Source organism: Lepidochelys olivacea, assembly GCF_965140295.1.
Source record: "Lepidochelys olivacea isolate rLepOli2 genome assembly, chromosome: 3".
Classification (NCBI taxonomy): domain Eukaryota; kingdom Metazoa; phylum Chordata; order Testudines; family Cheloniidae; genus Lepidochelys; species Lepidochelys olivacea.
This window is the reverse complement of record NC_140413.1, coordinates 616124-643771: the sequence shown is the minus strand read 5'-3', so window position 1 is coordinate 643771 and position 27648 is coordinate 616124. Positions and strand designations below refer to the sequence as shown.

Sequence of the window (27648 nt, the reverse complement as noted above, 5' to 3'; positions counted from 1 at the left end):
TGGGTTCCGCGCCGGGAGGGCGAGGGGCGGGGCCGGACTCCTGGGTTCCGCGCGGGGGTGGAGGGGTGGAGGGGCGGGGCCGGACTCCTGGGTTCCGCGCGGGGGTGGAGGGGTGGAGGGGCGGGGCCGGACTCCTGAGTTCCGCGCGGGGGTGGGGGGCCGGCGTCGGACTCCTGGGTTCCGCGCCGGGCTGTGAGGCTGATCCGGGCTGGGCCGGTGGCTGCCGGCGGGGCGGTGACGGAGCCCGGAACCGGCGGGATGGGCTGCGGCCGCTGCGGGTTCGGTGAGTGCCGGGGTCCCGCCCGGAGCCCATTCGGGGGGGGGCCTTCCTCGAACCGCCCCCCAACACCCATCTCCCTCACGGCTGCCGTGCGTGACCCCCCCATTGCACACTCAGGTGTCTCCCCCCTGCCGTGCGTGACCCCCCCCCCACTGCACACTCAGGTGTCTCCCCCCCTGTCGTGCGTGACCCCCCCCACTGCACACTCAGGTGTCTCCCTCCCACTGCACACTCAGGTGTCTCCCCCCTGCCGTGCATGACCCCCCCCCACTGCACACTCAGGTGTCTCCCCCCTGCCGTGCGTGACCCCCCCCACTGCACACTCAGGTGTCTCCCCCCGCCGTGCGTGACCCCCCCACTGCACACTCAGGTGTCTCCCCCCTGCTGTGACCCCCGTTGCACACTCAGGTGTCTCCCCCCTGCTGTGACCCCCCGTTGCACACTCAGGTGTCTCCCCCCTGCTGTGTGTGACTTCCCCCAGTGCACACTTGGGTACCCTCCCCCCCTGCCGTGCGTGACCTCCCAGTACACACTCAGGTGTGTCCCCCCCGCTGTGTGTGAAGACCCCCCTTATTGTACACTCAGGTACACTCCCCCTATGCCATGTGTGACCCCCCCACGGCACATTCAGATACCCTCCCCCCATGCCATGTGTGATTTCCCACCCATTGCACTCGGGTACCCTCTCCCCTGCAATGCGTGACCCCCCTCAGCACACTTGGGCACCTCCCCCCCATGCCCCTTGGGGGCTACTAGGCCCTTACGCTGTGTGTGATTCTCTCCAGTGCCCCCCCCCCATGCCTGACGCCTGCCTCTCTTGCAGACTTGGGGCACGGGCCCCAGAGCCTCATGCGTTCTGGCATTACCCTGATCATCCTGGGCCACTTGAACTTCATCCTGGGGGCCATCGTGCACGGCACCGTCCTGCGCCACGTGGCCAACCCTGAGCGCACGGTCACCTCCGAGTACACGACTGCCAACGTCATCTCCGTCGGCTCCGGGCTGCTGGTGAGTGAGGCCCCGCCGGCCGGCCCTGCTCCAGCACCCGTAGCCCCATTGCTCCCCCCCGGTGTCCCTGGGGCTCCAGCTGCCTGCAGGAGTCCCTGCGTAGCCCCGTGGGGTGAGCCCCAGCGATGTGCCCGGCGAGCCTGAGCCTGCAGGGACACGGCGGCCCTTGCCCGCTGACCCCGGAGGGAGACACGTGCTGGGCAGCTGAGCGCAGCTAGAAGCTGGGCGGGAAACTGAGGCCACTGGGCCCGTGCAAGGAGCAGAAAGCAGAATCCCTGCAGCGGTGAGATGCCAGTCCTGCCCCCTTCCTGCCCAAACGCCAGGGTCAGAGCATGGGTGTGGCTGATTTTGGGCCATAGGGCCCCTGATTTAACAATGCTTTTGCTTGCTATGCCCCAGGGACCAGCCCCAGGGTCTGGGGCAGCTGCGGCCGGGGGGGGCATACACTGGGGGAGGGACTGACCCTTCCCCCCATCTTTCCCTAGAGCATCACTGCTGGGATTGTGGCCATCTTGGTGTCCCAGAACCTCCTCAAGGCAGCCCTGGTGAGTGAGCGCTGGGGAGCCGGCGGGGCTGCAGGGCCAGGTGGAGCGAAGGCCAGTGCTGGGGTCACAGCCGGGGAACCCAGGGTGGGAGGGGGAGGCCAATGCTGGGATCACAGCCAGGGAACCCAGGGTGGGACGGGGAGGCCAATGCTGCGGTCACAGCCGGGGAACCCAGGGTGGGAGTGGGTGGCCAATGCTGGGGTCACAGCCGGGGAACCCAGGGTGAGAGGGGGAGGCCAATGCTGGGGTCACAGCCAGGGGATGGGGGGCAATGCTGCGGTCACAGCCGGGGAACCCAGGGTGAGAGCGGGTGGCCAATGCTGGGATCACAGCCGGGGAACCCAGGGTGGGAGCGGGTGGCCAGTGCTGGGGTCACAGCCGGGGAACCCAGGGTGGGAGCGGGTGGCCAGTGCTGGGGTCACAGCCGGGGAACCCAGGGTGGGAGCGGGTGGCCAGTGCTGGGGTCACAGCCGGGGAACCCAGGGTGGGAGGGGGAGGCCAGTGCTGGGGTCACAGCCGGGGAACCCAGGGTGGGAGGGGGAGGCCAGTGCTGGGATCACAGCCAGGGGATGGGGGGCAATGCTGCGGTCACAGCCCCGGGGGGGAGGGGGGCTGAGTTCGGGCAGGAAGCAGCATTCAGGGCCGTGGCCCAGCTCCTGCAGCAGCCGCTCCCTGGACCTTGCTCCCTGAGGTGCCTGTCTCTGCTGTGTGGGCCCAGCCTGCTTTCAGCTGTGTCCTCCGCCGGCCACACCTGCTGCAGATAAGGCCCCAGCTCCTTCCATCCGGGCTGCTCCCTGTCCCCGCCTCCGCCCATGCATGCCAGGTGCACGGACAGACCTCCCCTGGCTGAGTAAGGCCTCCCCAGCCCGTGCCAGGCACCCCCTGCTCTCCCCAGCCAAGGCCAAGGCCCTACCTTGTGCTGTGTAAATATGTGACAGCCCCTCCCTGCCGCCAAGCGCTCACAGGCAACCCCACAGCCCTTGACACACGCGGGGGGGCAGGTCCGCCCACCCCATGGCTGGGCCGCGGCTGCGCTGTGCAGCATGGTGCAATGCAGGTGTCTCGGCTCAGACACTAGCATTGGCTCGGTGCAGGATGGCCCGTCCCCAAGGGAAAGCCAGGCGCAGAAGTGGGGCCTTGGGGCACTAGGAGGCAGAGGGCACCCAGGGTTTGTGCCAAGCCCTCCCCGTGGCTAGGCTGGCAAAGGGTGCGTCTGCCACCAGCTGTAAGCAGACAGGACGGTGCCAGGCGCAGTCACCGGGGGGTGGGGGAAGGGGCTGCCAAGAGCTGAGGCCAGGGCAACGGCTGCCAGGCGCCCGTGCTCGTTAGTGCAGGGATCGGGTAGTGCTGGAACGGGCGAGGCAGGGGAGACCCTGACCCCTGCAGCTTCACATGGACACGGGGGTGGGGCTGGGCCCCGTAGGGCTGCAAGGGCCTGGGGTGCAGGGAGGCGTTGGAGGCCCAGGGAAACGTTCGTCTGGGAGCAGCTGCTCCAGTTGCTGGAGGAGGGGAGGGGTCGGGTCCCTGCTTGGGCGTGTGGGGCCCAGGGCCGCTGCCCACCTCACCCCGGGCTGCTGGAGCTGGTGAGTGGCCCCTGGCGGGGGGTGGGGCGACGCCCCGTGGCTGCCCGGCCGCCTGCCCCCCAGCTCTGGTCTCTGCCCGCAGCACTGGGCCTTGCTGTGCGTCTCGCTGCTGAACTGCCTGCTCTCCGCGGCCTGCAGCTTGGGCTTGGCCCTGGCCGTCTCCCTCACCATCGCCAGCAGGGGGCGCCGCCTGATCGAGGGATGCAACAGCTCCGCCCTCCCAGCCGACGCCCGGGCTGCCATAGCCACCAACGACTGCCCCTTCAACACCACCCGCATCTACGTGAGTCCCTGCTGCGGAGCTGGGCCCTGCCCATCCGTCGCCCCTGGCGGGCTGGGCTCCCCTGCTCCCTGCACGCCCCCCTGCTGCACGCCCTGACCTGACTGCACACCCCCCAGGACACGGCCCTGGCGCTCTGGTTCCCCTCCATGGTGATGGCTGCGGTCGAAGCGGCGCTTTCCGGCAGGTGCTGTGTGGTGTCCCTGATCCTCCGCGGCATCGGCCCCTGTGCAGACACCTACATCCGCCAGCAGGTCAGAGGTTCCAGCCAGAACCGCCCCCTTCTTCCCCTGGCCCTGCCAGGGACTCTCTCGGGGGGGTGGGGCTCTCCCCATTTGGTGCACCAGACAGATTCAGCTGCTGTAACCCTGAGCACAGGGTCCCGGGGTGGTGTCCCCAACACCCACTGAGAGGTGCTGCACCCCCCTCGGGTGTGAAGGGAATGAGGGGCCAGAGCAAGTGTGGGGTTGGGGGGGGGTCCAAGGCCAGATATGTATGGGTTTTGGGGTGGGAGGGTCCAGATTACAGTGCAGGGCCAGGGGTGTCTCCCCAGGGCTGATAGAGGGGCTGTCCCTCATCTGCCCCCCATGCTCTGCCCACACAGCAGCATGTGACACTGCTCATCCAGCTTCAACCCTGAAAAAATCTACTCGATGCGCAGCGGCTGTCAAACCAGCTACCAGAATGGTGGGACCCGTTAGGAAAGAGAGAGATAATGAGACAGAAAATGTCATAATGCCACTGTATAAATCCATGGGACGCCCACATCTTGAATACTGCGTGCAGATGTGGTCGTCCCATCTCAAAAAAGATATATTGGAATTGGAAAAGGTTCAGAAAACGGCAACAAAAATGATTAGGGGTCTGGAACAGCTTCCATATGAAGAAAGATTAATAAGACTGGGACTTTTCAGCTTGGAAAAGAGACGACTAATGGGGGATATGACAGAGGCCTATAAAATCATGACTGGTGTGGAGAGAGTAAATCAGGAAGTGTTATTTACTCCTTCTCATAAACCAACAACTGGGGGTCACCCAATGACATTAACAGGCAGCAGGTTTAAAACAAACTAATGGAAGTATTTCTTCACACAACACACAGCTTGTGGAATTCATTGCCAGGGGATGTTGTGAAGGCCAAAAGTATAACTGGGCTGAAAAAAGACTCAAATAAATTCACAGAGGGTAGATCCATCAATGGCTATTAGCCAGGATGGGCAGGGACACAATCACATGCTCTGGGTGTCCCTCACCTTCTGCCTTCCAGAATCTGGGACTGGAGAATGGGATGGATCACTTGACAACTACCCTGTTCATTCCCTCTGGGGCAGGGGTTGTCAAGCTTTTCCTTTCCGAACCCCAAAGCGTGCTATTAAAAACTCCATGGCCAACAACAACTGTGTTTCTGTATATAAAAGCCAGGGCCGGCATTAGGGGGTAGCAAGCAGGGCAATTTCCTGGTGCCTCATGCCACAGGGGGCCCTGCGAAGTTAAGTTCAGCCCCAGGTGACAGGACTTGGAGCCCTGGGTGGTGGGGTTTTGGCTTTCTGCCCTGGGCCCCAGCAGGTCTAATGCCAGCCCTGCTTGGGGGACCCCCTGAAACATGTTCATGGCCCCGCAGTGGGCCCCAGACCCCTGGTTGAGAACCTGGGCACCTGGCACTGGCCGCTGTGGGACCTGGAGACTGCGCTAGGTGGCCCTTTGGTCTGCCCCAGTTTGGCTGTTCTTATGACCCCTGCACACCTCCCTGGGGGTTCAGTCACCCCAGCCCTGGCATCACACTGCCCCTGGGGTGCTGCTGCCCAGGGTGCCTCGCTCAGGCATCTGCGTTCCTTTCCAGCTGGAGGAAGAGATGGCAACAAAGGAGGTGGCATCTGAGGACCGGCACAAGCAAGAGCTGTGCCAGCTGCTGGCTGTGGCGGACGGGGCCCCGGCCTAGGGGCAGAGGTGAGGGGAGTGTGTGGCGTCACCTGGCCCAGCAGGGGGAAAGGGGCACATGGGGGAACCCGCTGGGTTGGTGGGTCTCTGACTGTCCAGCCCAGCCTGGCTAGGAGCTGCTCAACCCGGTGCAACTTCCACCCAGGCAATGGGGACCCTGTCACTCCCCCTCCTGGCTGTGCAGGGCCCCGTTCCCTGCCCGCGCGGGGCTCTGAGTCCCACGGTGCCACCGCCTGGCAGGGCCCCATTCCCTGCCCATGCCGGGGCTCCTGCCCCCTCCCGGCCCGCGCCAGGGTCCGAGTTCTGTGGTGCAGCCGCCCGGCAGGGGCCGCAGGGGTCTGCAGCCACCACAGCTGGACAGTTTCTTTCTCTCGCAGGCGCTGCTCCAGGACCCCCCCGGCCACATCGGCCGGGAGCGGGTGAGTGAAGTGCCCGTCATGCTGATGCAGCCCCATGGGAGAGGCAGAACGCAGGGCCAGGAGGGAGGGGGCAGCTGCCCCTCCCAGCAGACTGTTCCTGGGGGAGCAGGCTCTCGGCTGCTGTGGCAGGGCCCTGCTGGTATCAGGGCTCCCGCGGCTGTCCCCCTCGTGCCAGTCCTGCTGCTGCCAGCCCTCCTGGGGCTCTTCCCACCATGCTGTGCTGCATTCCCAGCCCCATAGGGCCATGGGGGAAGGGATCCCACCAGAGACACCAGCGAGGAGGGGAGAGACATCTGGACAGCCAGTGACCCCGCTGCAGGTGGGGCTGGCCTTTCTCAGCACCCCTCCCTCCAGCTCTTCCCCTCAGCCTCACTCCACACTTGCCCCTTAGCTCGCCCCCTCCCACCCACACACCCAGCCACGGCATGAACCGGCCCTCGCCCCGGCACGCTGCGGGTGTGCTCGGCCCCAGGCCCTGCCAAGTCTGTGGCGCCAGGACAGGCCACGGCTCTGGGGCTGTCCTGTACCTAGCACACGGGGCTTGGCTGGCCCTCAGGCACCATCCGAATAAACATGGTTAATAAACTCTCAGTGGTTTGGGACCTGGCTTCCCAAGCGACTCCCTGAGTCTGGGTGAGCTGCTGCAAGCGAGAGAGTCACTGGGTACAGCCCTTGGCTGTCCTCTGAGGGGGGCTGAGCCGCAGTGGGAAGCAGGTTGTAACTGCGGTCAGTATAGCAGGGAGAGGAGTCTGGCTGTGGGTGGGTCTGTGTGTAGAAGAGGGAGGAGCGTGGCAATGGGACTGGTGCACTAGAGCAGGGAGAGGCCTGGCAGTGGGGGTGTTAAGGGAGGAGGAATCTTGCAAGGGGCAGGGCATGTTGAAGGGGTGGAGCCTGCAGTGGGTGGGGCATTGAAGAAAGGGGAGGAGCCTGGCACTGGGGCCATGGTGCAGGAAGGACTCTCTCTGGGGCCAGCCCGTTGTTCACCAGCTCGCTGTTCGGGGGGTCTCAGCCCTAGAGGAAGATGTGGGGTGCTGGACGCTCTGCTTACACACTCGGGGCCTGCTGCTCGGCGCTCAGTCCTCCCCCTGCACTTGCATCCCCCAGGCAGCGGAAGGGCCCAGCCTACCCGACCCCGCAGGGAGCGGTCTGGAGGGCAGGGCCCCTGTGCTCGTTCTCGGTTGCTCTGAGCCTGGCCTGAGCCCCATCACTTCAGGGCCCTCCAGGTGATGCGAGCCTGTGTTGGGCTCCTGTGCTCACCTGCGGCCTGGCCAGGCCCTGGGGTGCCATGGGCTGGAGGCAATGGGATGCTGCCCACCCCCAGAGGAAGCGCAGGACTCGCAAGCAGGGCCGGACACGGGATCCAGGATCACAGCTGGGGTTCCATAGCCTGCTTTATTGGGGAGCGGTGAGGGGGCGGGGAAAGCGGGGCCCCACTCAGCCCTGGCGGCCGCTCACTGGAAGGAGAGGCTGCTGCTCGGCAGCCCCCCAGACCACTGGCCGATGAACTTGAGCACGTCTTGGCACACGGGGCTATGGGACGTCTGCAAGAGAGAAGAGGAGGTGCTGGGCACAGGCTGCGCGGAGCCACCCGGGCTTGGGGGATTCAGCGCATCCTCCCACTCCCTCCTGGGGGACAGTGCGAGCCCAGCCCCCGAGCAGGTGCATGACCAGGCAGCAGCTGGGCCCAGCCCCCCTACCTCACATGCCTCCTGCCCCCATGGGGCACTAGGGCAGACAGGAGCCTGTCCCTTGGACTGGGGCAGGGTGGGGCACGGCCCTGGTCCCTGGGGCCCACTGGGGGTGGGCATGGGGCAGAGCCTGGGAAAGGGGGAAGCCCAGCAGGATAATGCACATGGGGGCTGCGTGACGCTGGGGGATGTTCACCTGAGGTGGGGCTGGGCCAGGCTGAGACCCCATACGAGGGCTAAACCCAGCCACGTCTTCCCCTGCTGGGCTCAGCCAGTTCCCCCTGGGGGAGCCAATGCCCCTAGATCCCCTGCCTTTGTTGCAGCTCAGAAGCGCTGGGCGAGGGGGTGGGGTGAACGGCTGCCCCCCCATTCTCCCTCCCAGTGGGCACAGGCCTGTGAGTGAGCCAGAGCCATTGCCTTGTCCTGCGCGCCCCCCCCCCCGGCGCTGAGCCCCTCCCATGAAGACAGGCTCTCCCCCCCCCGTGCTGGGCGCTGAGCCCCTCCCTTGAAGACAGGCCCTGCCCCCCCTCACCTTGACGGCCATCAGAAACTTGTTCCATGTGTCTTTGTTGGCTTCTTTCCCAGGCCGCTTGAACTCGACCTTGTTCCTCAGCACAGGGTAGCCTGGCCACAGACAGACGCTGCTGAGCGGGGCCAAGCTGGGCTGAGCCCAGCGCTGCCCGACCCCCAGCCCTGCCGGCACCACCCCCAGGGGCCTGGCCCAGGCGCTTAGCCAACAGCACCACCCAGGGCAGAGCCAGCACGGGGGCCCAGAGGTGCCATGCGGGGGCGGGGGCCCCAACACACAGCAATTCCCCTGCCAGGATCTCAGGTGCCAGGACCCTGCCCCATGCCCGAGGCCTTCGTCTGCAGTTCCCTCGCCAGTGTCTGATGCCCCCTGCTGCCAATTCCACCCCCAGGCCCAAACCTCCCCACCACGCCTGCTCTCCCCAGGTCCCAATCCTCCTCCACGGTCCCAAACCTCCCCCCCACCAAGCCTGCTCCCCCCAGGTCCCAAACCTCTCCATCACCAACCCTGCTCCCCCCCAGGTCCCAATCCGCCCCCCCGGGCCCAAACCTCCTCCCCACCAACCCTGCTCCCCTCAGGTCCCAATCCTCCTCCACGGTCGCAAACCTCCCCCCACCAACCCTTCTCCCCCAGGTCTCAATCCCCCCCCACTACCAATCCACCCCCATGGCCCAAACCTGCCCCCGCCACCGGGTCCCAATCCTCCTCCACAGTCCCAAACCTCACCCCCTGGTCCAAACCTCTCCCCATTGCCAATTCTGCCCCCGTGGGTCCCAAACCTCTCTCCATCCTGCTCCCCTGCCAAGCCCGCCTCCCCCCCCAGGTTGCAAATCTCCCCCCCACCGCCAATCCTGCCCACCCAGGTCCAAATCTTGCCCCCCTACTCCCCAGGTCCTGATCCTTCCTCCTCTGTGCCAAACCTCCCCACCACCGCCAATTCGCCGCTCCCAGATCTCATTCCTGCCCCCCTAGGTCCCAATCCTGCTCCCCCATCCCCGAGGGGCTAAATGTCCAGGGACTCACCGGTGAGGAGGCAAGGCAGGGAGTGCACGCCCGTGCTTGCGGCCACCAGCGAAGCCTCGTATGTGTCCCGCTCATCTCGGGGCAGAACCTGCTCCAGCCGCTGATCCATGGACATGGTGAGCACCCAGTCCCTGATCTCCTCCCGTGTCGCCTCCTGCCACGCAGCACAGATCACTGCTGACTCCGGGCACCGCCCTGCGAGCTGGCCTGGCCCGGCCCTGAGACCAGGGCGGGGGTCAGGCCCCCAGATCCTGAACCCCCACTGACAGAGGGGGCCCTGGTCCCTTGTGTCCTCTGCCTGGTCCTGAGAGCTGGGAGGGGTGCAGGGTGGGGGGGCTGGTCACTCACCCCCCACTCACCTGATCCTGAGAGCTGAGGCCTCATCCTTCGCTTCCCTTACCCCCCAGTCCTGAGAGCTGGGGCCCTGGTCCCTTGAGCCACCCTCCCCCGTGTTCCTGAGAGGTGGGAGTCTGGCCCCTCGACCCCCTAACCCTCTGGTCCTGAGACCTGGGGGCCTGGTCCCTCCCTCCCCCCACTCACCTGGCCCTGAGACCTGGGGCCCTGGTTCCTTGCATCATCCCCTATTGCTGAGACCTGGGGCCCTGCTCCCTCACTTCCCCCGGTCCTGAGAGCTGGGAGCCCCTTCCTCACTTCCCACAGTCCTGAGAGCCGGGGGCCTGGTCCCTCGCACTCCCCACCTCCTGTTGCTGAGGGTCAGATCCTGCACACCCCCGCTTACTGCTGACAGCTGGGCCCTGCTGCCTCACAACCTGCCTGTCCTGGGGCTGAGGGAAGCGGGGGGTGGAGAACACGGACAACACTCACAGCCACGTGCTGGTGCGCCGGGAGTGGCACCTCGAAGGGGATGTCTGTGTTCTGGAAGTCGACATGGTCCAGGGCGTCGAGCGTGCCCTCTTCAATGGCCTGGGGGGCAGAGGGAGAGTGCTGGGGGGGACAGCATCCTGCAGTGCCAGGCCAGGCAGCCCAAACCTCCCGCATCAGCAATGGCCGCAGCAGGGTCCCAGGAGATGCGTTTGCCACTCTTAGCGGACACACCAATGGCTCACATTAGCCCTGACCTTGCAGTCAACTGCTCTTCCACCCAGTGAGCCAGGCCCCATCCTGCGGGACCTACATTCTCTGTTCCAAGGGTACGTCCTGGCATTTAGCTCTGTTCACATGCACCCAGCATACTGCCGAGTGGGTGAGGGAATAGCTTGTATTGGACCAGCTTCTGTGGGTGAGCAATGCACGCTTTGGCACTCACACCTGAGAGTAAGACCTCTGTGCAGGGCTCTCTTGGTCCAATACAAGCTATGCCCTCCCGCACCTTGTCTGTCTCATACCCTGGGGCCGACCCGGCTCCAACAACCCTGCCTCCAGCTTACGATGGGAGCCAGGTTGCTCAGTGGAACCCACGTGTCCCCATCATGATTTACCGAATTTTCTGTACACTGTAAGATTTATCACCAGAGATTTTTATATTTTCAACCAGATCCTCGAAGAAGACATTGAATAACATGGAGCTGAGAGCAGCTCCTGGGCAGCACCCCATTAGAACCCCCCGCCCCCACTGGATGACAACTGCCCATTGACTTTTTGACATCCACTAGCTAGCCGCTGTTCAATCCATTTAATATGGGTGCTACTGATTTGGCATCGCGTTAACTTTCGTATGGTCTGTCGAGCAGGACTAAACCGCAGCCCTGACAGAAGTTTAGCAGCCAGGCTTATGAGAAGAAGCTTCTCTTATGAGACCTATTTTCCATAAAGCTATAATCAAATGCTGCTGTCTTTCAATTCTCAATGGAGTGTGTCCCAGCCAACAGGACAGCAACTAACACCCTTGGCCAGGGTGCCGGGGAACTGGGTCCCACAGCTGGCCCCTGCTGCTAAGGAGCACAGGGTTAGAATGGAAACAGGCACAGGACCGCCACTCGAGCAGCTGCTGCTGCAGTTTGGAACCTGAGTGACCCCACTTGCCAGATGCTCTGGGGTCTCTGCTGTGTGCCGGACCAACAGGAGTGCAAGGAAAGGGCCGAGCTGGATGCTTCGCTTCCTGATTCTTGTACGGGCAGCAGCTGAAGTGTCAGGAAATGAGAACAGCTTCCCTCCCTAGTTCAGAGCCACCTCCAGGCCAGGCATCATGGCCCTTCTGGCCTGGAAGCCTCTTGGGCTAGGGGCCGTGCTGCTCCGACACGCAGCCAGGCTTTGCTCGTACAAGCCGCAGTTTCGCTGTGCCATTTCCAACCTGCAGTGTTCAGCCAGATGCACCTTAACACAGGGCCCGCTCTCCCCGTGGGTCCTCAAGGCAGGGCTGGAACATTCTCTGTCTTTCCATGGGCACCTCCCCTGCAGCCCCCCGACTCAGAACAGCCTGCCCCCTACAGCCGGCGCTAGGAGTAAGCAGCCTGAGCAATTGCTTAGGGCCCCGAGCAGCTCGAGGCCCCCGCATTCACTGTTAGTAACCCTGCTTAGGGCCCCGAGCAGCTCGAGGCCCCCGCATTCACTGTTAGTATCCCTGCTTAGGGCCCCGAGCAGCTCAAGGCCCCCGCATTCACTGTTAGTAACCCTGCTTAGGGCCCCGAGCAGCTCAAGGCCCCCGCATTCACTGTTAGTATCCCTGCTTAGGGCCCCGAGCAGCTCAAGGCCCCCACATTCACAGCGACCCACCCCTGTGCCGCCTTTACCCTCGTCCTGATGCGCTACTCACGTCTGTGAGGTCCAGGAATCGGTTCAGGAAGATAAATGCCATGTTCTCCCAGCCGATCGCCTAGTGCAGAGAAAGCAAGAATGAGTGTGAGTGGTGGGAAGTGATGCTCTGGGGAGCCCCAGCCATGTCCCACGCACCGGTGATGTGGAGAAATGCCCTCTGGGCTAAGAGCAGTAACAATTCAGCAGGACAACGGGGGGCACCTGCATTGCGCCTTCCTGAGCAGCCAGGATTCGGGGGGGAAAACCAGGCAAAGAAGCCTTGTGGGGGAGTGAATCTGCAGGGTTCAGAGAGAACAGCGGCATCCCCAGCTTGCACAGCCTCAAGGCCCGTCACAGCCCCAGCTACATCAGAGGCAGGTGTGAGACCATAAGACCCCCAAAGCAGCAGATGTGTGATAACCTGCCCTCACGAGGATCTCATCCTGGGTGCTCATACTTAGAGTTCAGATTATTTATTTGTGGGGTTGTTGAGTGTGCGGCAAGCTGGGGCATGAATTTACCACACACTAGCCTGCCCTGCACTCCCCGCCCCTGGGCCCCTTCACCAGGCACTAAAGGTTCCCAGCAGCCCACTTTGAGCTACTCCTGTTGTAAAGTGGAGTAGACAGAAGCACAAGCAGGGTGCCAGAGACAGTCAGCACATGGTGGGCTAGAGCACTGCAGACAGCCCTAGCTTGCTGTGCAGTAACTGCATCTAGACATGAACGCAGTGCCTAGTAGCACTGCTCATGGGCCAGGCCCCCATGGCACTAGGCACTGTACAGACACAGAATTAAAGAACAGTCTGTACCACAAAGCACTGACAAGCCACGCTTAACCCCTGAAACAGGTTAAAAATTCCTTCCACCATTTTTTTTTCTAGCATTAACTCTGGTAACGCTGGATAGTAACATAATCCAGGTAAATGTCCAGTCCCTTTTGGAATCTTGCCAAGTCCTTGGGCTCAACAACGTCATGTGGAGATGAGTTCCACAGGCTAATAATGCATGGTGCAAAAAAGTATTCCCTTGCACTGGGTCTGAATTTCCCCCATTTGAATTGCATTTAATGCACCCTTGTTCTTACGTTATGAGACAAGAAGAGCAAAAGCGCCCGATCTCCCTTCTCTAGGCCAGACATTATTTTAGGTGCTTCTGTCACATCCCCTCTTATTTATCTCTTAAGGGAACAGTCCCAATCGTTTTAATCTCTCTGAACCCCCTGTTCTGCAATAGTCTGAGACGAGGGACCCAGCACTGCACACAGTCCCCACCGTGATACTGATCTATATGAAGGCACTAGGTACTCTCCATATCACCACCATCCTGCTGCACATGGCGTTTGCTTTTGGGATCCCTGTGCATGCTGAGCTGAGCTCTCGCTGTGCTGGCCCAGCAATGCCCAGAGCCCTCTCCTGAGCTGCGTCAGGTCACCTCAAGCCCTTTCCTAAATGCAGTGCTGTGCAGCGGGTCTCTTCCCCAGCGCCAGCAGCAGGAGCCTGCAGTGACACGCTGTTGCTCTAGGACAAACGGGCCCTGCACCCAGCAAACCTGGAGCCAGGTCGCGCTGCAGGCCCTGCTGCCAGGCACATCAGTGCCCACTGGGACTCCCCTCCCTGCCCAGGGTAAGCTGGGGAGCAGGAACACAGTCCCCCACCCCAGAGAACACGGTCTGGCACCTGCCAGCACTTCTAGACATGACTGAGTCCTTTGCTGTGGCATGGCCCTTGGGGCAGAGGCAGAGTCTGGGTTCCAGGGCTGGCTGCTGAGCCTTTCCCCATCCCTCTCTACTGGCTGCTTTGATGGGGGTGTGGTGAGTTCGGACTTCCCGTTGGACGGCAGGTCCTTCTGGGAGACGTACTGATGTCAAGTATGCCTGGAATACATTACTAATAACTACAGCTCCTGCTGGCCCTTGAACCAGGGACACACCCACAGTCACAGCCACCCACTGCTGTGCTGATTGCAGACGCTAGCTCTCCTATTAGCTAAAGACAAAGGAAGAGCAGCAATGCCCAGCTTAAATGGGAGACACCATCGAAGAAGGAATCCCAGATAAAATGAAGTTGGTATCTCAATCCCTCAGGGATAGAAAATGGCAAGTTTAAATAAAATCTCCACCTTGCTGTTAGTCGTTTAACCAGGGAGGGACTGTTCCTCTCCCCTCTGTTTAGTTATAAAGCCTTCCACAAACCTGACACTGGTATAAATCAAGGCCCTGCAGGGAACTCAGAGCTTGCTGAAGCCCCCAAGAAGCCGCAGAACATGGAAATGCTACCACACACTCAGACCAGGCCCGGGGGCAAACTCTCCCAGGGTTACCAGGCCTGAGAATGGCAAGATGTCATTGCAGACTCTGTGTTCTTTAACAGAAGTAACTGAATGTTTCCTTGCTGAGTCTGCATCTGCCAGTGGGACTATTTTGTAATATTGTTATGAGTCCTGTTTGTGTCTCAGTTTCCCCTATATGCTGCATTGTTACCTAGTGGGTGGAAAAGAGCTGTTTGCTTTCAGGGCAGGCAAAGAGACAGAGGATGGGTGTGGCCCAGCTATGTGGGACTTAGTCTCCATCTCAGTGGAGCAGCTGAGGAGACTGGTGAATCTGATCGCCAGGACATTGCACATAGTGATCAAGGACCGAGAGGGAGATGGACGTCCCCACCTCCTTTAGGGAAGCTGAACAACAATCCCCTAGCTCAAGATTAATGGACTGGAGAGGTGCGAGAGGGGAGATAAGAGCTAGGGCCTGGAAGTGGTCGGGCTCTCGCCTGGAGTCTGACCAAGGTTGGATGGAGAGACAGACAGAGCGTGAACCAAGGGGGTCACTGCAGCTGGTCTGGGCTGTAACCATCAGTTCTCTGGGCCACCCGAGGGGCTGCCTGGGCCATGTGCCAGGTGACTAATAAACCCACCTGGTTTCACAGCGCTGGATGAGTGTCCCTGCAGACACTGGGCAAGGGGCACTGATCCCTGAGGAGAGGACACATCTCCCCCAGGATCTGTCTCAGCTGGACTTGCTGCCTGGAGCTTCTGGGGTGGGGCAGGGGACTGCAGGCTCAGAGGACCAGTCTCAGGAGGCGGTGAGACCCCGTCTGGCCCACTGAAGGCCCCCTCCCAGAGACTGTTCCCAGGCTGGGACATAGCCCTGACCCTTTGAGTCCATGACAGCTCTCTCCCTCAAGGAATTCTATTTGAGGATTTTTAACTAAGCAATGCTATATGCATGCTTTCCCTTTGTAAATCCAAGGACATTGGTCTTAGAGACCTTCAGAGAAAGCTTTCCTTTCAAACCAAACACCTTCAGACAAGTGCCCCCTCATTCACTGGAGGATCACATGACATGTCATAACCTTATTAGAGGTACGAAAGCTGATGAGTGGTGAGTTCACTGCTTTATGGTATAACTGCTTGCCCTCAATGCTGGTCTTTGGCCAGGGTTTGTAAAACACTGGTGTGGTCCGTATGTGCCTAGAACATCTGCTATTTGAGCATAAGCCACAAACCTGTTCATTACATACCTCCATGGTTCTGGGTGACTTAACAAACTTGTCGATTGGCTAAGACTAACCAAGTATCTGATCTGAGAAATAATGTCCCAGGTCAGAGCTGACCTGAGAGGAACCCAGCACAAACCATACTGAGCTAGTGCTCCCTGGACTCATTTCAGAGCAGCAGCCGTGTTAGTCTGTATTCGCAAAAAGAAAAGGAGGACTTGTGGCACCTTAGGGACTAATTGGTTAGTCTCTAAGGTGCCACAAGTACTCCTTTTCTCCCTGGACTCAGTAATGAATGGTTTTCCACATCAGTTCTAGTTTGTTAAATTTCAGCTGTAAAATTCGACTTGCAAATCCACGAATTTTAACTTCTCTGCTTCCACTTCCCCTGGGCCCTCACCGGCTCACCCTGCTTGGCTGCTGTGCAGTAGTGGCCACTTTCCGCCCCAGGGATTCGTGTCTGGGGAAAGAACCACGGCTGCAGCCCTGGCTCGGGATGATCATGTCTGAAGCCAAGAGCTGGCCCAGGGGAGCTGGGGTTCATCAACACAGCATTTTAAAGGCCACAGCAGCAAGCCTCAGAGCCCATGACTTGGGCATGCAGGCTTTGCACTACAGAGCTAAAAACAGCTGTTGTGATGAAGTGGGTTTTTTCCCCTTGTTATGCTGCACATGAGCCGATGTGAATCTTACTGTTTTGCATAAATATGGTGTGTGCCTCAGTTTCCCTGTGTGCTGCACCAATGTTTAAGGTGGTGGGAATAAGGGTGTGACTTTTGCTGAGACCCTCGGGGGCAGGTGAGGCGGCTCCAGCTGCCTGCACATAAGCGATGGACGGTGCCCTTTGTAACCTGAGACCCAGGAGGGGGATGCAACCAGGTGACACTTTGCCTAGGAAGCAAGATAAAAACCAGAGAAGGGGCAACAGGCCTTTTGGAGGTTAGGCCACTGGAAGCCAGTCAGTCTCCTGTCTGGGACTTGGAGTGGGGAAAAGTCCAGGGCATGAGGCCTGGATCCCCGCAAGATGGACTTTACTGAATGGTCCTGCTTTCTGTGCTAACAAGCTCTGTTCTGAGCTATGTTCCTGTCGACTAAGAAACCTTCTGTTTTACACGCTGGCTGAGAGTCACGGCTGACTGCAAAGCTGGGGGGCAGGGCCCCTCTGGCTTTCCCAGGGGTCCCGTTCAGGTGGACCTGCTGCGGGAAGCGCATGGTGAGAATAGGGGTCCTGAATGCTCTGAGGTCAGACCCAGAAAGGCCATAGCTGAAAACTCTTCTTGCCCTGATGATAGTGTGAGGGGAGGCATGCTACACCAGAGTCCTGTCTGGCCTCATACAGAGCAGTTCCAGAGCACTGGGCCTGTGTCTCTGTGACAGCTGTGTGTATGTTATGGCTCGGGCTGGAGCTCAGACTCAGAAACCCAACCCCACCACAGCTTCAGAGCTCGGGCCCGCCTGTCTCCATAGCTGTTTTTAGCGCTGTACCATGAGCCCCGCAAGCCTGAGTCTAGACCAGGGCTCCCAGACTCACTGCCGCAGGTTTTGGAAGTGTTGACATCCATTTGTCTCCCTGGAGCTACCAAGTCCCATGTCAACATACAGGAGTGGTTTCAGAGTAACATACAGGAGTGGGAACATAAGAATGTCCAGACTGGGTCAGACCAAAGGTCCATCTAGTCCAGTATCCTGTCTTCCAACAGTGGCCAGTGCCAGGTACCCCAGAGGGAATGAACAGAACAGGCAATCACCATGTGATCCATCCCCTGTTGCTCATTCCCAGCTCCTAGCAAACAGAGGCTAGGAACACCATCCCTGCCCATCCTGGCTAATAGCCATTGATGGTCCAATCCTCCATGAACATATCTAGTTCTTTTTTGAACCCTGTTATAGTTTTGGCCTTCACAACATCCTCTGGCAAAGAGTTCCACAGCCTGACTGTGCATTGTGTGAAGAAATACTTCCTTTCGTTTGTTTTAAACCTGCTGCCTATTCATTTCATTTGGTGATCTTGGTTCATGTGTTACGTGAAGCAATAAATAACATTTCCTGATTCAATTTCTCCACCCCAGTCATGATTTTATAGACCTCGATCAGATCCCCCCTTAGTCATCTCTTTTCCAAGCTGAACAGTCCAAGTCTTATTACTCTCTCCTCATATCAAAGCTATTTCACCCCCCTAATCATTTTTGTTGCCCATTTCTATACTTTTCCAATTCCAATGTATTTTTGAGATGCAGCGACCACATCTGCACACGGTGTTCAAGACGTGGGCGTCTCAGGGATTTATATAGAGGCAACATGATATTTTCTGTCTTATTATCTATCCCTTTCTTGATGATTCCCAACATTCTGTTCACTTTTTTGACTGCTGCTGCACATTGAGTGGATGTTTGCAGAGAACTATCCACAATGACTCCAAGATCTCTTTCTTGAGTGGTAACAATTAATTTAGACCCCATCGTTGTATATGTAGAGTTGGGATTACGTTTTCCAGTGTGCATTACTTTGCATTTATCAACACTGAATTTCACCTGCCATTTTGTTGCCCAGTCACCCAGTTTTGTGAGATCCCAGCATGGGCATATTTTACGAGTGTGTGTGCGAGTCCACGTGTCATTCACCACTACTCCGGTCTGATGAACACAGCGAATGTGGGGCGTTCTTCTCCGTTGCCCCAGTGGGCCATGCACTGACTCTGCAGCAAGGGTGGACAGGAGGCTTATGTTCAACATACCCCGGGTACTAGAGTGCACCAGCAGGGGCTACCTGGGGCAGGTAGAGTGTGAGACGCAACCTGTGGCTGGCTTGATGACACTAGTTCCCCAAGCCCCGCTGACGGTCTCTGTGGCTCGCCTCCCATCACACCCTCCCTGCACAGTCTGCTGAGTGGGGGGGAAAGAAGCTGGAGGGGCGATTGATGGCAGAGGAGGTCCAGGCCGGGGACTGGTCAAGGTAATTAAGGACCCTAGGTGGCATAGGAGGGCAGCTTTCCTGGACCAGATCCTCCCGGTCCCCAATCAGGGGTGGGGGCCAGGGGTGCAACAAGGGGGGAATCGCTGACTCCCAGGGCCCCATACCCATCCCTCAATCCCTAACCCTCCCACCCTCCCCAATTTGAGGACACCCACTCCCCTGCCAGGCACGTCACTCTCTCCTCATGCTCCCATGGGATACATACTCATGGAGAACCCCCAGAGGAGGGGCATTTGCAGCCACATTTGCCAAGGGGCTGGTGGAAGGTGGAGGCAGGAGCCCACCAGGCAGGATGAAGGGAGGGAGGGAAAGCTGCCAGAGAAGGACCAATTCCCCCACAGCAGACAGAGAGCCCATGGGAGCCAGGGACCAGGCCCTCCTGCCTCTGGCTCCTGCGAATCAGGTTGCCTCTTACCTTGGCTGCTGTGCCAGCTTCATAAAAGGCCTTGTCTGCGGGGATGAGCTCAGTGTGGCGCAGAAGGGAGATGGAGAGCTTGGCCGCCAAGACATCCTGCGGGCAAAGATGCCTTGAGAGCCACCATGTATGAGAGACAGTGACCCAGTCCGGATCCCCAGCACCCAGTGTCTGAGCCCCAGAGAGCCCTGCCCTCCCTCTGCCCCGCCCTGATCCCCAGCACCAAGTGTCTCTGTCCCGGAGAGCCCTGCCCTCCCTCTGCCCCGCCCTGATCCCCAGCACCAAGTGTCTGAGTCCTGGAGCGTCCTGTCCTCTCTCTGCCCAACCTGGATCCCCAGCACCCAATGTCCGAGCCCCGGAGAGCTCTGCCCTCTCTCTGCCCCACTTGGATCCCAACACCCAGTGTCTGAGACCCGGAGAGCTCTGCCCTCTCTCTGCCCTGCCCGGATCCCCAGCACCCAGTGTCTGAGCCTCAGAGAGCCCGGCCCTCTCTCTGCCCCGCCTGGATCCCCGGAACTCAGTGTCAGCCCTGGAGAGTCTTGCCCGCTGTCTGTCCATCTATGGCTGGCTACCAAGGCCTGTGTCATAAAAATAAAGGGAAGGGTAACCACCCTTCTGTATACAGTGCTATAAAACCCCCCCTGGCCAGAGGCAAAACCCTTTCATAGAATCATAGAATATCAGGGTTGGAAGGTACCTCAGGAGGTCATCTAGTCCAACCCCCTGCTCAAAGCAGGACCAATCCCCAATTAAATTAAGAAGCTAAGGTAACCTCGCTGGCACCTGACCCAAAATGACCAATGAGGGGACAAGATACTTTCAAATCTGGAGGGGGGGGGGAAAGGCTTTTGTCTGTCTCAGTGATACCTTTGCCGGGAACAGATCAAGGATGCAAGCACTTCAGCTCCTGTAAAGTTAGTATCACACAGACAGACAAAAGCATTTTTCCCCTGCTCCAGATCTGAAAGTATCTTGTCCCCTCACTGGTCATTTTGGGTCATGTGCCAGCGAGGTTACTTTAGCTTCTTAACCCTTTACAGGTGAAAGGATTTTGCCTCTGGCCAGGAGGGATTTTATAGCACTGTATACAGAAGGGTGGTTACCCTTCCCTTTATATTTAGGACAGCCTGTCAGGCGGAAGGCACGAAAGTCTGCATGAGGCCTGTGAAGGGGGTGGTAAGGGGGCCCTCCCCGAAGGCTGAATTCCTAGCATGTTGCTAGGGCTCCTCCTGTGTGCTGGCTTGCAGCGTGTCACTCTGCACTCTCACAGCAGGGATCCCCAAGGCCACCCCTGGTTCTGGCGGGGCTGGGGCACCATTCCCACGTTCCCCCGGGCAGCACCCTCTGCAATGGCTGAATGCACTGGGGAAGACCCCAACCAGCTGTTTTGCCTCCAGCGCCGCCCGCCCATGGATCCCAGGGACGGAGGCCGAGCAGAGGGCACGGCAGGCCTTACCAGCTGCTTCACACCCTGCGCAGCGGAGCGGGTGGCATAGTAGTGTGATATCAGAAGCATGGTCTCAAACTCCTCGTGCGCGGGAGTGTTCACTTCGCTCGACTTCACGAGGTTCTCACACTGCAGAGAGAGGGAGCATGTGAGTACGTGGGGGCTGTGGCAGCCAGGCCATAGAGCATCCAGGGCAGGGCTGGGCAGGCGGGGAAGCAGTGGGTGCTAAGCAATGCTGGAAGGGGATGGAAGGGGCAGAGGGAGCTGAGATGCTGAACAGTGGGGGGCAGAGGAAGCCGTGGGTGCTGAGCAGTGGAGGGCAAAGGGAGCTGTGGGTGCTTAGCAGTGGGGGGTTGTCATAAATATAAAGGGAAGGGTAACCACCTTTCTGTATACAGGGCTATAAAATCCCTCCTGGCCAGAGGCAAAACCCTTTCACCTATAAAGGGTTAAGAAGCTAGGAGAACCTCGCTGACACCTGACCCAAAATGACCAATGAGGGGACAAGATACTTTCAAATCTGGAGAGGGGGGGAACAAAGGATCTGTCTGTGTGTGATGCTTTTGCCCGGAACAGATCAGGAATGCAGCCTTACAACTCCTGTTAAGTTAGTAAGTAATCTAGCTAGAACATGCCTCACATTTCCTTTTGTTTAAAGGCTGGTAAAATACGCTGTGCTGAATGGAATGTATAATCCTGTTTTTGTGTCTTTTTGTAATTTAAGGTTTTGCCTAGAGGGATTCTCTGTGTTTTGAATCTGATTACCCTGTAAGGTATTTACCATCCTGATTTTACAGAGGTGATTCTTTTACCTTTTCTTTAATTAAAACTCTTCTTTTAAGAACCTGATCGATTTTTCATTATTCTTAAGATCCAAGGGTTTGGGTCTGTGTTCACCTGTACAAATTGGTGAGGATTCTTATCAAGCCTTCCCCAGGAAAGGGGGTGTAGGGCTTGGGGGGATATTTGGGGGGAAGTCGTCTCCAAGTGGGCTCTTTCCCTGGTCTTTGTGTAAGACGCTTGGTGGTGGCAGCATTGGGTTCAAGGCAAAGTTTGTACCTTGGAGAAGTTTTTAACCTAAGCTGGTAAGAATAAGCTTAGGGGGTCTTTCATGCAGGTCCCCACATCTGTACCCTAGAGTTCAAAGTGGGGAAGGAACCTTGAAAGGGGTAGAGGGAGCCGTGGGTGCTGAGCAGTGGGAGGGAGGCAGAGGGAGCCGTGGGCGCTGAGCAATGGGTAGGCAGAGGGAGCCATGGGCGCTGAGCAGTGGGGGGCAGAGGGAGCCATGGGCGCTTAGCAGTGGGGGGCAGAGGGAGCTGTGGGTGCTGAGCAATGGGTAGGCCGAGGGAGCAGTGGGGAGGATGCAGAGGGAGCCGTGGGTGCTGAGCAGTGGGGGGGGGAGGCAGAGGGAGCTGTGGTGCTGAGCAGTAGGGGGTAGAGGGAGCTGTGGGTGCTGAGCAATGGGTAGGCCGAGGGAGTAGTGGGGGGGAGGCAGAGGAAGCCATGGGTGCTGAGCAGTGGGGTGTAGAGGGAGCCGTGGGGGGGACACGCAGAGGGAGCCATGGACTCTGAGCAGTTGGGGGGGAGGCAGAGGGAGCTGTGGGTGCTGAGCAGTGGGGGGCAAAGGGAGCTGAGGGTGCTGAGCAATGGGTAGGGCGAGGGAGCCATGGGCGCTGAGCAGTGGGGGGCAGAGGGAGCCGTGGGCGCTGAGCAGTGGGGGGCAGAGGGAGCTGTGGGTGCTGAGCAGTAGGGGGTAGAGGGAGCTGTGGGTGCTGAGCAATGGGTAGGCCGAGGAAGCAGTGGGGGGGAGGCAGAGGAAGCTGTGGGTGCTGAGCAGTGGGGTGTGAAGGGAGCCGTGGGAGGGGACGCAGAGGGAGCTGTGGGTGCTGGGCAGTGGGGGGTAGAGGAAGCCGTGGGCGCTGAGCAGTGAGGGGGATGCAGAGGGAGCCGTGGGCGCTGAGCAGTGTGGGGCAGAGGGAGCTGTGGGCGCTGAGCAGTGGGGAGGGTTGCAGAGGGAGCCGTGGGCGCTGAGCAGCGTGGGGCAGAGGGAGCCGTGGTTGCTGGGCAATGGGGGGGAGGCAGAGGGAGCCGTGGGTGCTGAGCAGTGGGGGGGGGGGCAGAGGGAGCCGTGGGCGCTGAGCAGTGGGGGGAAGGCAGAAGGTGCCGTGGGTGCTGAGCAGTGGAGGGGGAGGCAGAGGGAGCCGTGGGCGCTGAGCAGTAGGGGATAGGCAGAAGGTGCCGTGGGTGCTGAGCAGTGGGGGGGGGGCAGAGGGAGCCGTGGGCGCTGAGCAGTGGGGGGAAGGCAGAAGGTGCCGTGGGTGCTGAGCAGTGGGAGGGACGTAGAGGGAGCCGTGGGCGCTGAGCAGTGGGGGATAGGCAGAAGGTGCCGTGGGTGCTGAGCAGTGGAGGGGGAGGCAGAGGGAGCCGTGAGCGCTGAGCAGTGGAGGGGGAGGCAAAGGGAGCCGTGGGCCCTGAGCCGTGGGGGGGATGCAGAGGGAGCCGTGGGCGCTGGGCTGTGGGGGGCAGAGGGAGCCGTGGTTGCTGGGCAGTGGGGGGAGGCAGAGGAAGCCATGAGCGCTGAGCAGTGTGGGGGAGGCAGAGGGAGCAGTGGGCGCTGAGCAGTGGGGGGCGGAAGCAGAGGGAGCCGTGGTCGCTGAGCAGTGGGGGGCGGAAGCAGAGGGAGCCGTGGTCGCTGAGCAGTGGGGGGCGGAAGCAGAGGGAGCCGTGGTCGCTGAGCAGTGGGGGGTAGAGGGAGCCGTGGTCGCTGAGCAGTGGGGGGTAGAGGGAGCCATGGTCGCTGGGCAGTGGGGGGTAGAGGAAGCCGTGAGCGCTGAGGAGTCGGGGGGAGGCAGAGGAAGCCGTGAGCGCTGAGGAGTGGGGGGGAGGCAGAGGGAGCCGTGGGCGCTGAGGAGTGGGGGGAAGGCAGAGGGAGCCGTGGGCTCTGGGCAGTGGGGGGTAGAGGGAGCCGTGAGCGCTGAGCAGTGTGGGGGGATGCAGAGGGAGCCGTGGGCGTTGAGCACTGGGGGGCAGAGGGACCCGTGGTTGCTGAGCAGTGGGCGCTGAGCAGTGGGGGGCAGAGGGAGCCGTGGGCGCTGGGCAGTGTGGGGTAGAGGAAGCGGTGGGCGCTGAACAGTGGGGGGTAGGCAGAAGGAGCCGTGGGTGCTGAGCAGTGGGGGGCAGGGGGAGCCGTGGGCGCTGAGCAGTGGGGGGGGGTGCAGAGGGAGCCGTGGGCGCTGAGCAGCGCCGGGGGCCGGGGGGCAGAGCTCTGAGCTCCGTTGGGATGTCGCCAGGGGGGGCAGCGTGGTCACACTCACCAGGTTGAAGAGGACGTCGCGCAGGTCGGCCCAGCTGGGATAGGCCTCGGTGCTGTTCATGCCGGGCGCGTTCACCATCTCCACAAAGAGACGCTTGTAGATGTTGAAATTCTGCATGAGAGGGGAAGCCACGTATCCTGGGCACTGGGTGGGAGCTGAGGGGAGCCCCAGCCTCCCCTGCCGCGTGAGGGAACACAGATGGGGGTCCCAGCAGCTCCACGCGCGCACAGTATCCTGCAGCGATGTGTCCAGCCAGTATGCAGGGAGCAGTGGTCCCGGAACTGCCCCCTGGCAACACAGCCTCCCCCCAGGCCTCTCCCTACAGCCCAGAGTCTCCCAGGAAAGAACAAGACCAATGGTACCTAGCAGAACCGTGGCCTGTCCCCGCATGCCGTACACATGTGGGGCAGATCCTCAGCCTCCTCCCCACCTCCTCTGCACAGGAGTCAGAGGGAACGGGAAGTGGCCGCAGACCCAGCATGGAGGAGCCCCTGTGGGTGCAGAGCTGGGTCCTACACCACCTTCCCTACAGACATGGCCCAGAGGGAGAGCGGCAGAGCCAGAGCACAAGGCCCCAGCCTGGGGGCCAGGGCTGGAGAAGATCCCGGTGCTGCACTGAACGTCTCCTTTACCTGCAGGTTGGCGGGAGCTCCATGCTGGACATACAGGCTCAGCGCTTTGTCATAGCTGCCTTCCCGGATGAGGTGGGTTGCATACAGAGCAACGTACTTGTGCAGGACCTTATAATTCTGGAGCAAGGACAGAGAGAGGAAGCAATGGCTGGGCCAGGCTTTAGATCCAGATCCTCTGTAGAACTTGCCCTCCGTCTCATAATTTACCCCTCCACTCATTTGGGGGACACCTCGGCATTTTACCAGCAAGTGATTTGATATATTCTGTCAGACGACTGATCTCGATATAGAACAGCACTGGACAGAGAACAGAGCCCTTCTGGACCCCACTAGAAACACCCCCTTAGACAAAGATTTCCTGTTCAGCCACTTCTCGCAATCTACCATGGAAACAGATTTTGCTCCATTCACTATGGCCTGCAATGATTTTGTATAATGCTAAGTTTTTCAAGATAACGTCATGTAGGACTAAGTCAACTACCTTACAGGGTACGTCTAAGTTGGAAGAAAAGACCCATGGCATGGCCAGGCTGGCCCGAGTACTATCATACCATCCTCTCAGTAGAAGGGAAACCCTATAATGGCAGCAGGCCGTAAAAGAGACCCAGTTTGGGACTATTTTAATGAAGTTCCTCTACCTTTGGGTAAGACAGGCATGCGTGCAAAATGCAATCGGTGCAACAAAGAAATGCAAGGCCTGATTGCCCGAATGAAACAACTCCATGAGAAGTGCTCCTTCTCAGGAGGAAGCTGCGTTGAAGATGATGAAAGGAACATGTCCGAACATGAAGGATCTTCAGGTTGGTAACAACCAACAAGAATGCACTTTTATGTAGAAATCCATGATTCAATCGAGTCTTCCTGACTAGTGATTTAAATCAATTTGATTTAAATCAAATCCACTCTGCTTAGAGGTTTTTAAGGCCCAGCTTGACAAAGCCCTGGCTGGGTGATATAGTTGGGGTTGGTCCTGCTTTGAGCAGGGGGTTGGACTAGATGACCATCTGAGATCTCTTCCAACCCTGATATTCTATGATTCCATGTGGGCGTACCATGGTTTATAAAGAGGCAATATGATATTTTCTGTCTTTCCTAATGGTTCCCAACATTCTGTTCACTTTTTTGACTGCTGTTGCACATTGAGTGGATGTTTTCAGAGAATTATCCACAATGACTCCAAGATTTCTTTCTTGAGTGGTAACCGCTAATTTAGTCCCCATTATTTTATATGCATAGTTGGGATTATGTTTTCCAGTGTGCATTACTTTGCATTTATCAACATTGAATTTCACCTGCCATTTTGTTGCCCAGTCTCCCAGTTTTGTGAGATCCTTTTGTAGGTCTTCGCAGTCTACTTTGGACTTAACCATCCTGATTAGTTTTGTATCATCTGCAAATTTTGCCACCTCACTATTTACCCCTTTTTTTCAGATCATTTATGAATATGTTAAATAGTACTGGTCCCAGTACATATTCCTGGGAGACACCACTATTTACCTCTCTCCATTCTGAAAATTGACCATTTATTCCCACTCTTTGTTTCCTATCTTTTAGCCAGTTACCAATCCATGAGAAGACCTTCCCTCTTATCCCATGACAGCTTACTTTGCTTAAGAGCCTTTGCTGAGGGACCTTGTCAAAGGCCTTCTGAAAATCTAAGTACACTATATCCACTGGATCCCCCTTGTCCACATGTTTGTTAACCCCCTCAAAGAATTCTAGTAGATTGGTGCGGCCTGATTTCCCTTTACAAAAACCATGTTGACTCTTCCCCAACAAATTATGCACATCTGTCTGACCATTTTGTTCTTTACTATAGTTTAAACCAGTTTGCCCAGTACTGAAGTTAGGCTTACAGGCCTGTAATTGCTGGGATCACCTTTACAGCCCTTTTTAAAAATTAGCATCACATTAGCTATCCTCCAGTCATTTGGTACAGAAGCTGATTTAAATGATAGGTTACAAACTACAGTTAGGAGCTCTGCAATTTCATATATGAGTTCCTTCAGAACTCTTGGGTGAATACCATCTGGTCCTGGTGACTTATTTCTGTTTAGTTTATCCATTTGTTCCAAAACCTCCTCTAATGACACCTCAATCTGGGACAGTTCCTCAGATTTATCACCTAAAAAGAATGGCTTGGGTTTGGGAATCTCCCTCACATCCTCAGCCATGAAGACTGATGCAAAGAATTCATTTAGTTTCTCCGCAATGGCCTTATCGTTCTTGAGTGCTCCTTTAGCATCTTGATTGTCCAGTGGCCCCACTGGCTGTTTAGCAGGCTTCCTGCTTCTAATGTACTTAAATGTTTTTTTGCTATTACTTTTCGAGTCTTTGGCTGTTCTTCAAATTCTTTTTTGGCCTTTCTAATTACATTTTTACAGTTTATTTGCCAGAGTTTATGCTCTTTTTCTATTTTCCTCATTAGAATTTAACTTCCACTGTTTAAAGGATGCTTTTTTGTCTCTCACTTCTTTTACTTTGTTGTTTAGTCATGGTGGCACTTTTTTGGTTCTCTTACTATGTTTTTTAATTTGGGGTGTACATTTAAATTGAGCCTCTAATATGGTGTCTTTAAAACGTTTCCATGCAGCTTGCCGGGATTTCACTTTTAGCACTGTACCTTTTAATTTCTGTTTAGTTAACTTCCTCATTTTTGTGTAGTCCCCCTTCTGAAATTAAATGCCACAGTGTTGGGCTGCTGTGGTATTTTCCCTGCCACAGGGATGTTAAATTTAATTATACTATGGTCAGTATTACCAAGCGGTCCAGCTATGCTCACCTCTTGGACCAGATCCTGTGCTTCACTTAGTACTAAATCAAGAATTGCCTCTCCTCTTGTGGGTTCCAAGACGAGCTGCTCCAAGAAGCAGTCATTTAAGGTGTCAACACACTTTATCTCTGCATCCTGTCCTGAGGTGATGTACCCAGTCTATATGGGGATCATTGAAATCCTCCATTATTATTGCGTTTTTTATTTTTATAGCCTCTCTAATCTCCCTGTGCATTTCATAGTCACTATTCCCATCCTGCTCAGGTGGCCGGTAATATATCCCTACTGCTATATTCTTATTATTAGAGCATGGAATTACTATCCATAGAGATTCTATGGTACACTTTGGTTCATTTAGATTTTTACTTCATTTGATTCTATGCTTTCTTTCACATATAGTGCCACTCCCCAACCAGCACGACCTGTTCTGTCCTTCTGATGTATTTTGTACCCTGGTATTACTGTGTCCCATTGATTATCCTGATTCAAACAAGTTTCTGTGATGCCTATTATATCATATACTCTAGTTCACCCATCTTGGTATTTAGACTTCTAGCATTTGTATATAAGCACTTTAAAAACGTGTCACTTTTTAGCTGTCTGCCATTACATGA

General features: G+C 57.9%; 2 protein-coding genes across 5 annotated transcripts in view; one reads left to right on the top strand and one right to left on the bottom strand.

Annotated features, from left to right (window-relative positions):
* The first annotated feature begins 140 nt into the window (after nucleotides 1–140).
* KRTCAP3 (keratinocyte associated protein 3) lies at nucleotides 141–6644 on the top strand. Its single transcript, XM_084623130.1, is given in 10 exon segments — nucleotides 141–283; nucleotides 1104–1288; nucleotides 1774–1833; nucleotides 3499–3699; nucleotides 3816–3950; nucleotides 6012–6083; nucleotides 6085–6224; nucleotides 6226–6292; nucleotides 6294–6336; nucleotides 6339–6644. Coding segments are annotated over 10 exon segments (951 nt in total). The 5' UTR covers nucleotides 141–258; the 3' UTR covers nucleotides 6362–6644.
* Nucleotides 6645–7412: 768 nt separating this feature from the next.
* Nucleotides 7413–27648, bottom strand: part of IFT172 (intraflagellar transport 172) — a 149256-nt gene continuing 129020 nt past the window's right edge. For 2 of the 4 annotated variants that reach the window (XM_084623125.1, XM_084623127.1), the window contains 9 exons: nucleotides 24262–24378; nucleotides 23630–23740; nucleotides 20325–20444; nucleotides 18869–18964; nucleotides 12007–12066; nucleotides 10119–10217; nucleotides 9294–9447; nucleotides 8274–8365; nucleotides 7413–7594 (listed from right to left, as the gene is read on the bottom strand). In XM_084623125.1, coding sequence (XP_084479251.1) covers nucleotides 7505–7594; nucleotides 8274–8365; nucleotides 9294–9447; nucleotides 10119–10217; nucleotides 12007–12066; nucleotides 18869–18964; nucleotides 20325–20444; nucleotides 23630–23740; nucleotides 24262–24378 — 939 coding nt within the window. In that variant the 3' untranslated portion in view covers nucleotides 7413–7504. Of the gene's footprint in view, nucleotides 7595–8273; nucleotides 8366–9293; nucleotides 9512–10118; nucleotides 10218–12006; nucleotides 12067–18868; nucleotides 18965–20324; nucleotides 20445–23629; nucleotides 23741–24261; nucleotides 24379–27648 lie in introns of those variants that run through there. The other 2 variants (XM_084623126.1, XR_014710812.1) reach the window with 2 other exon arrangements.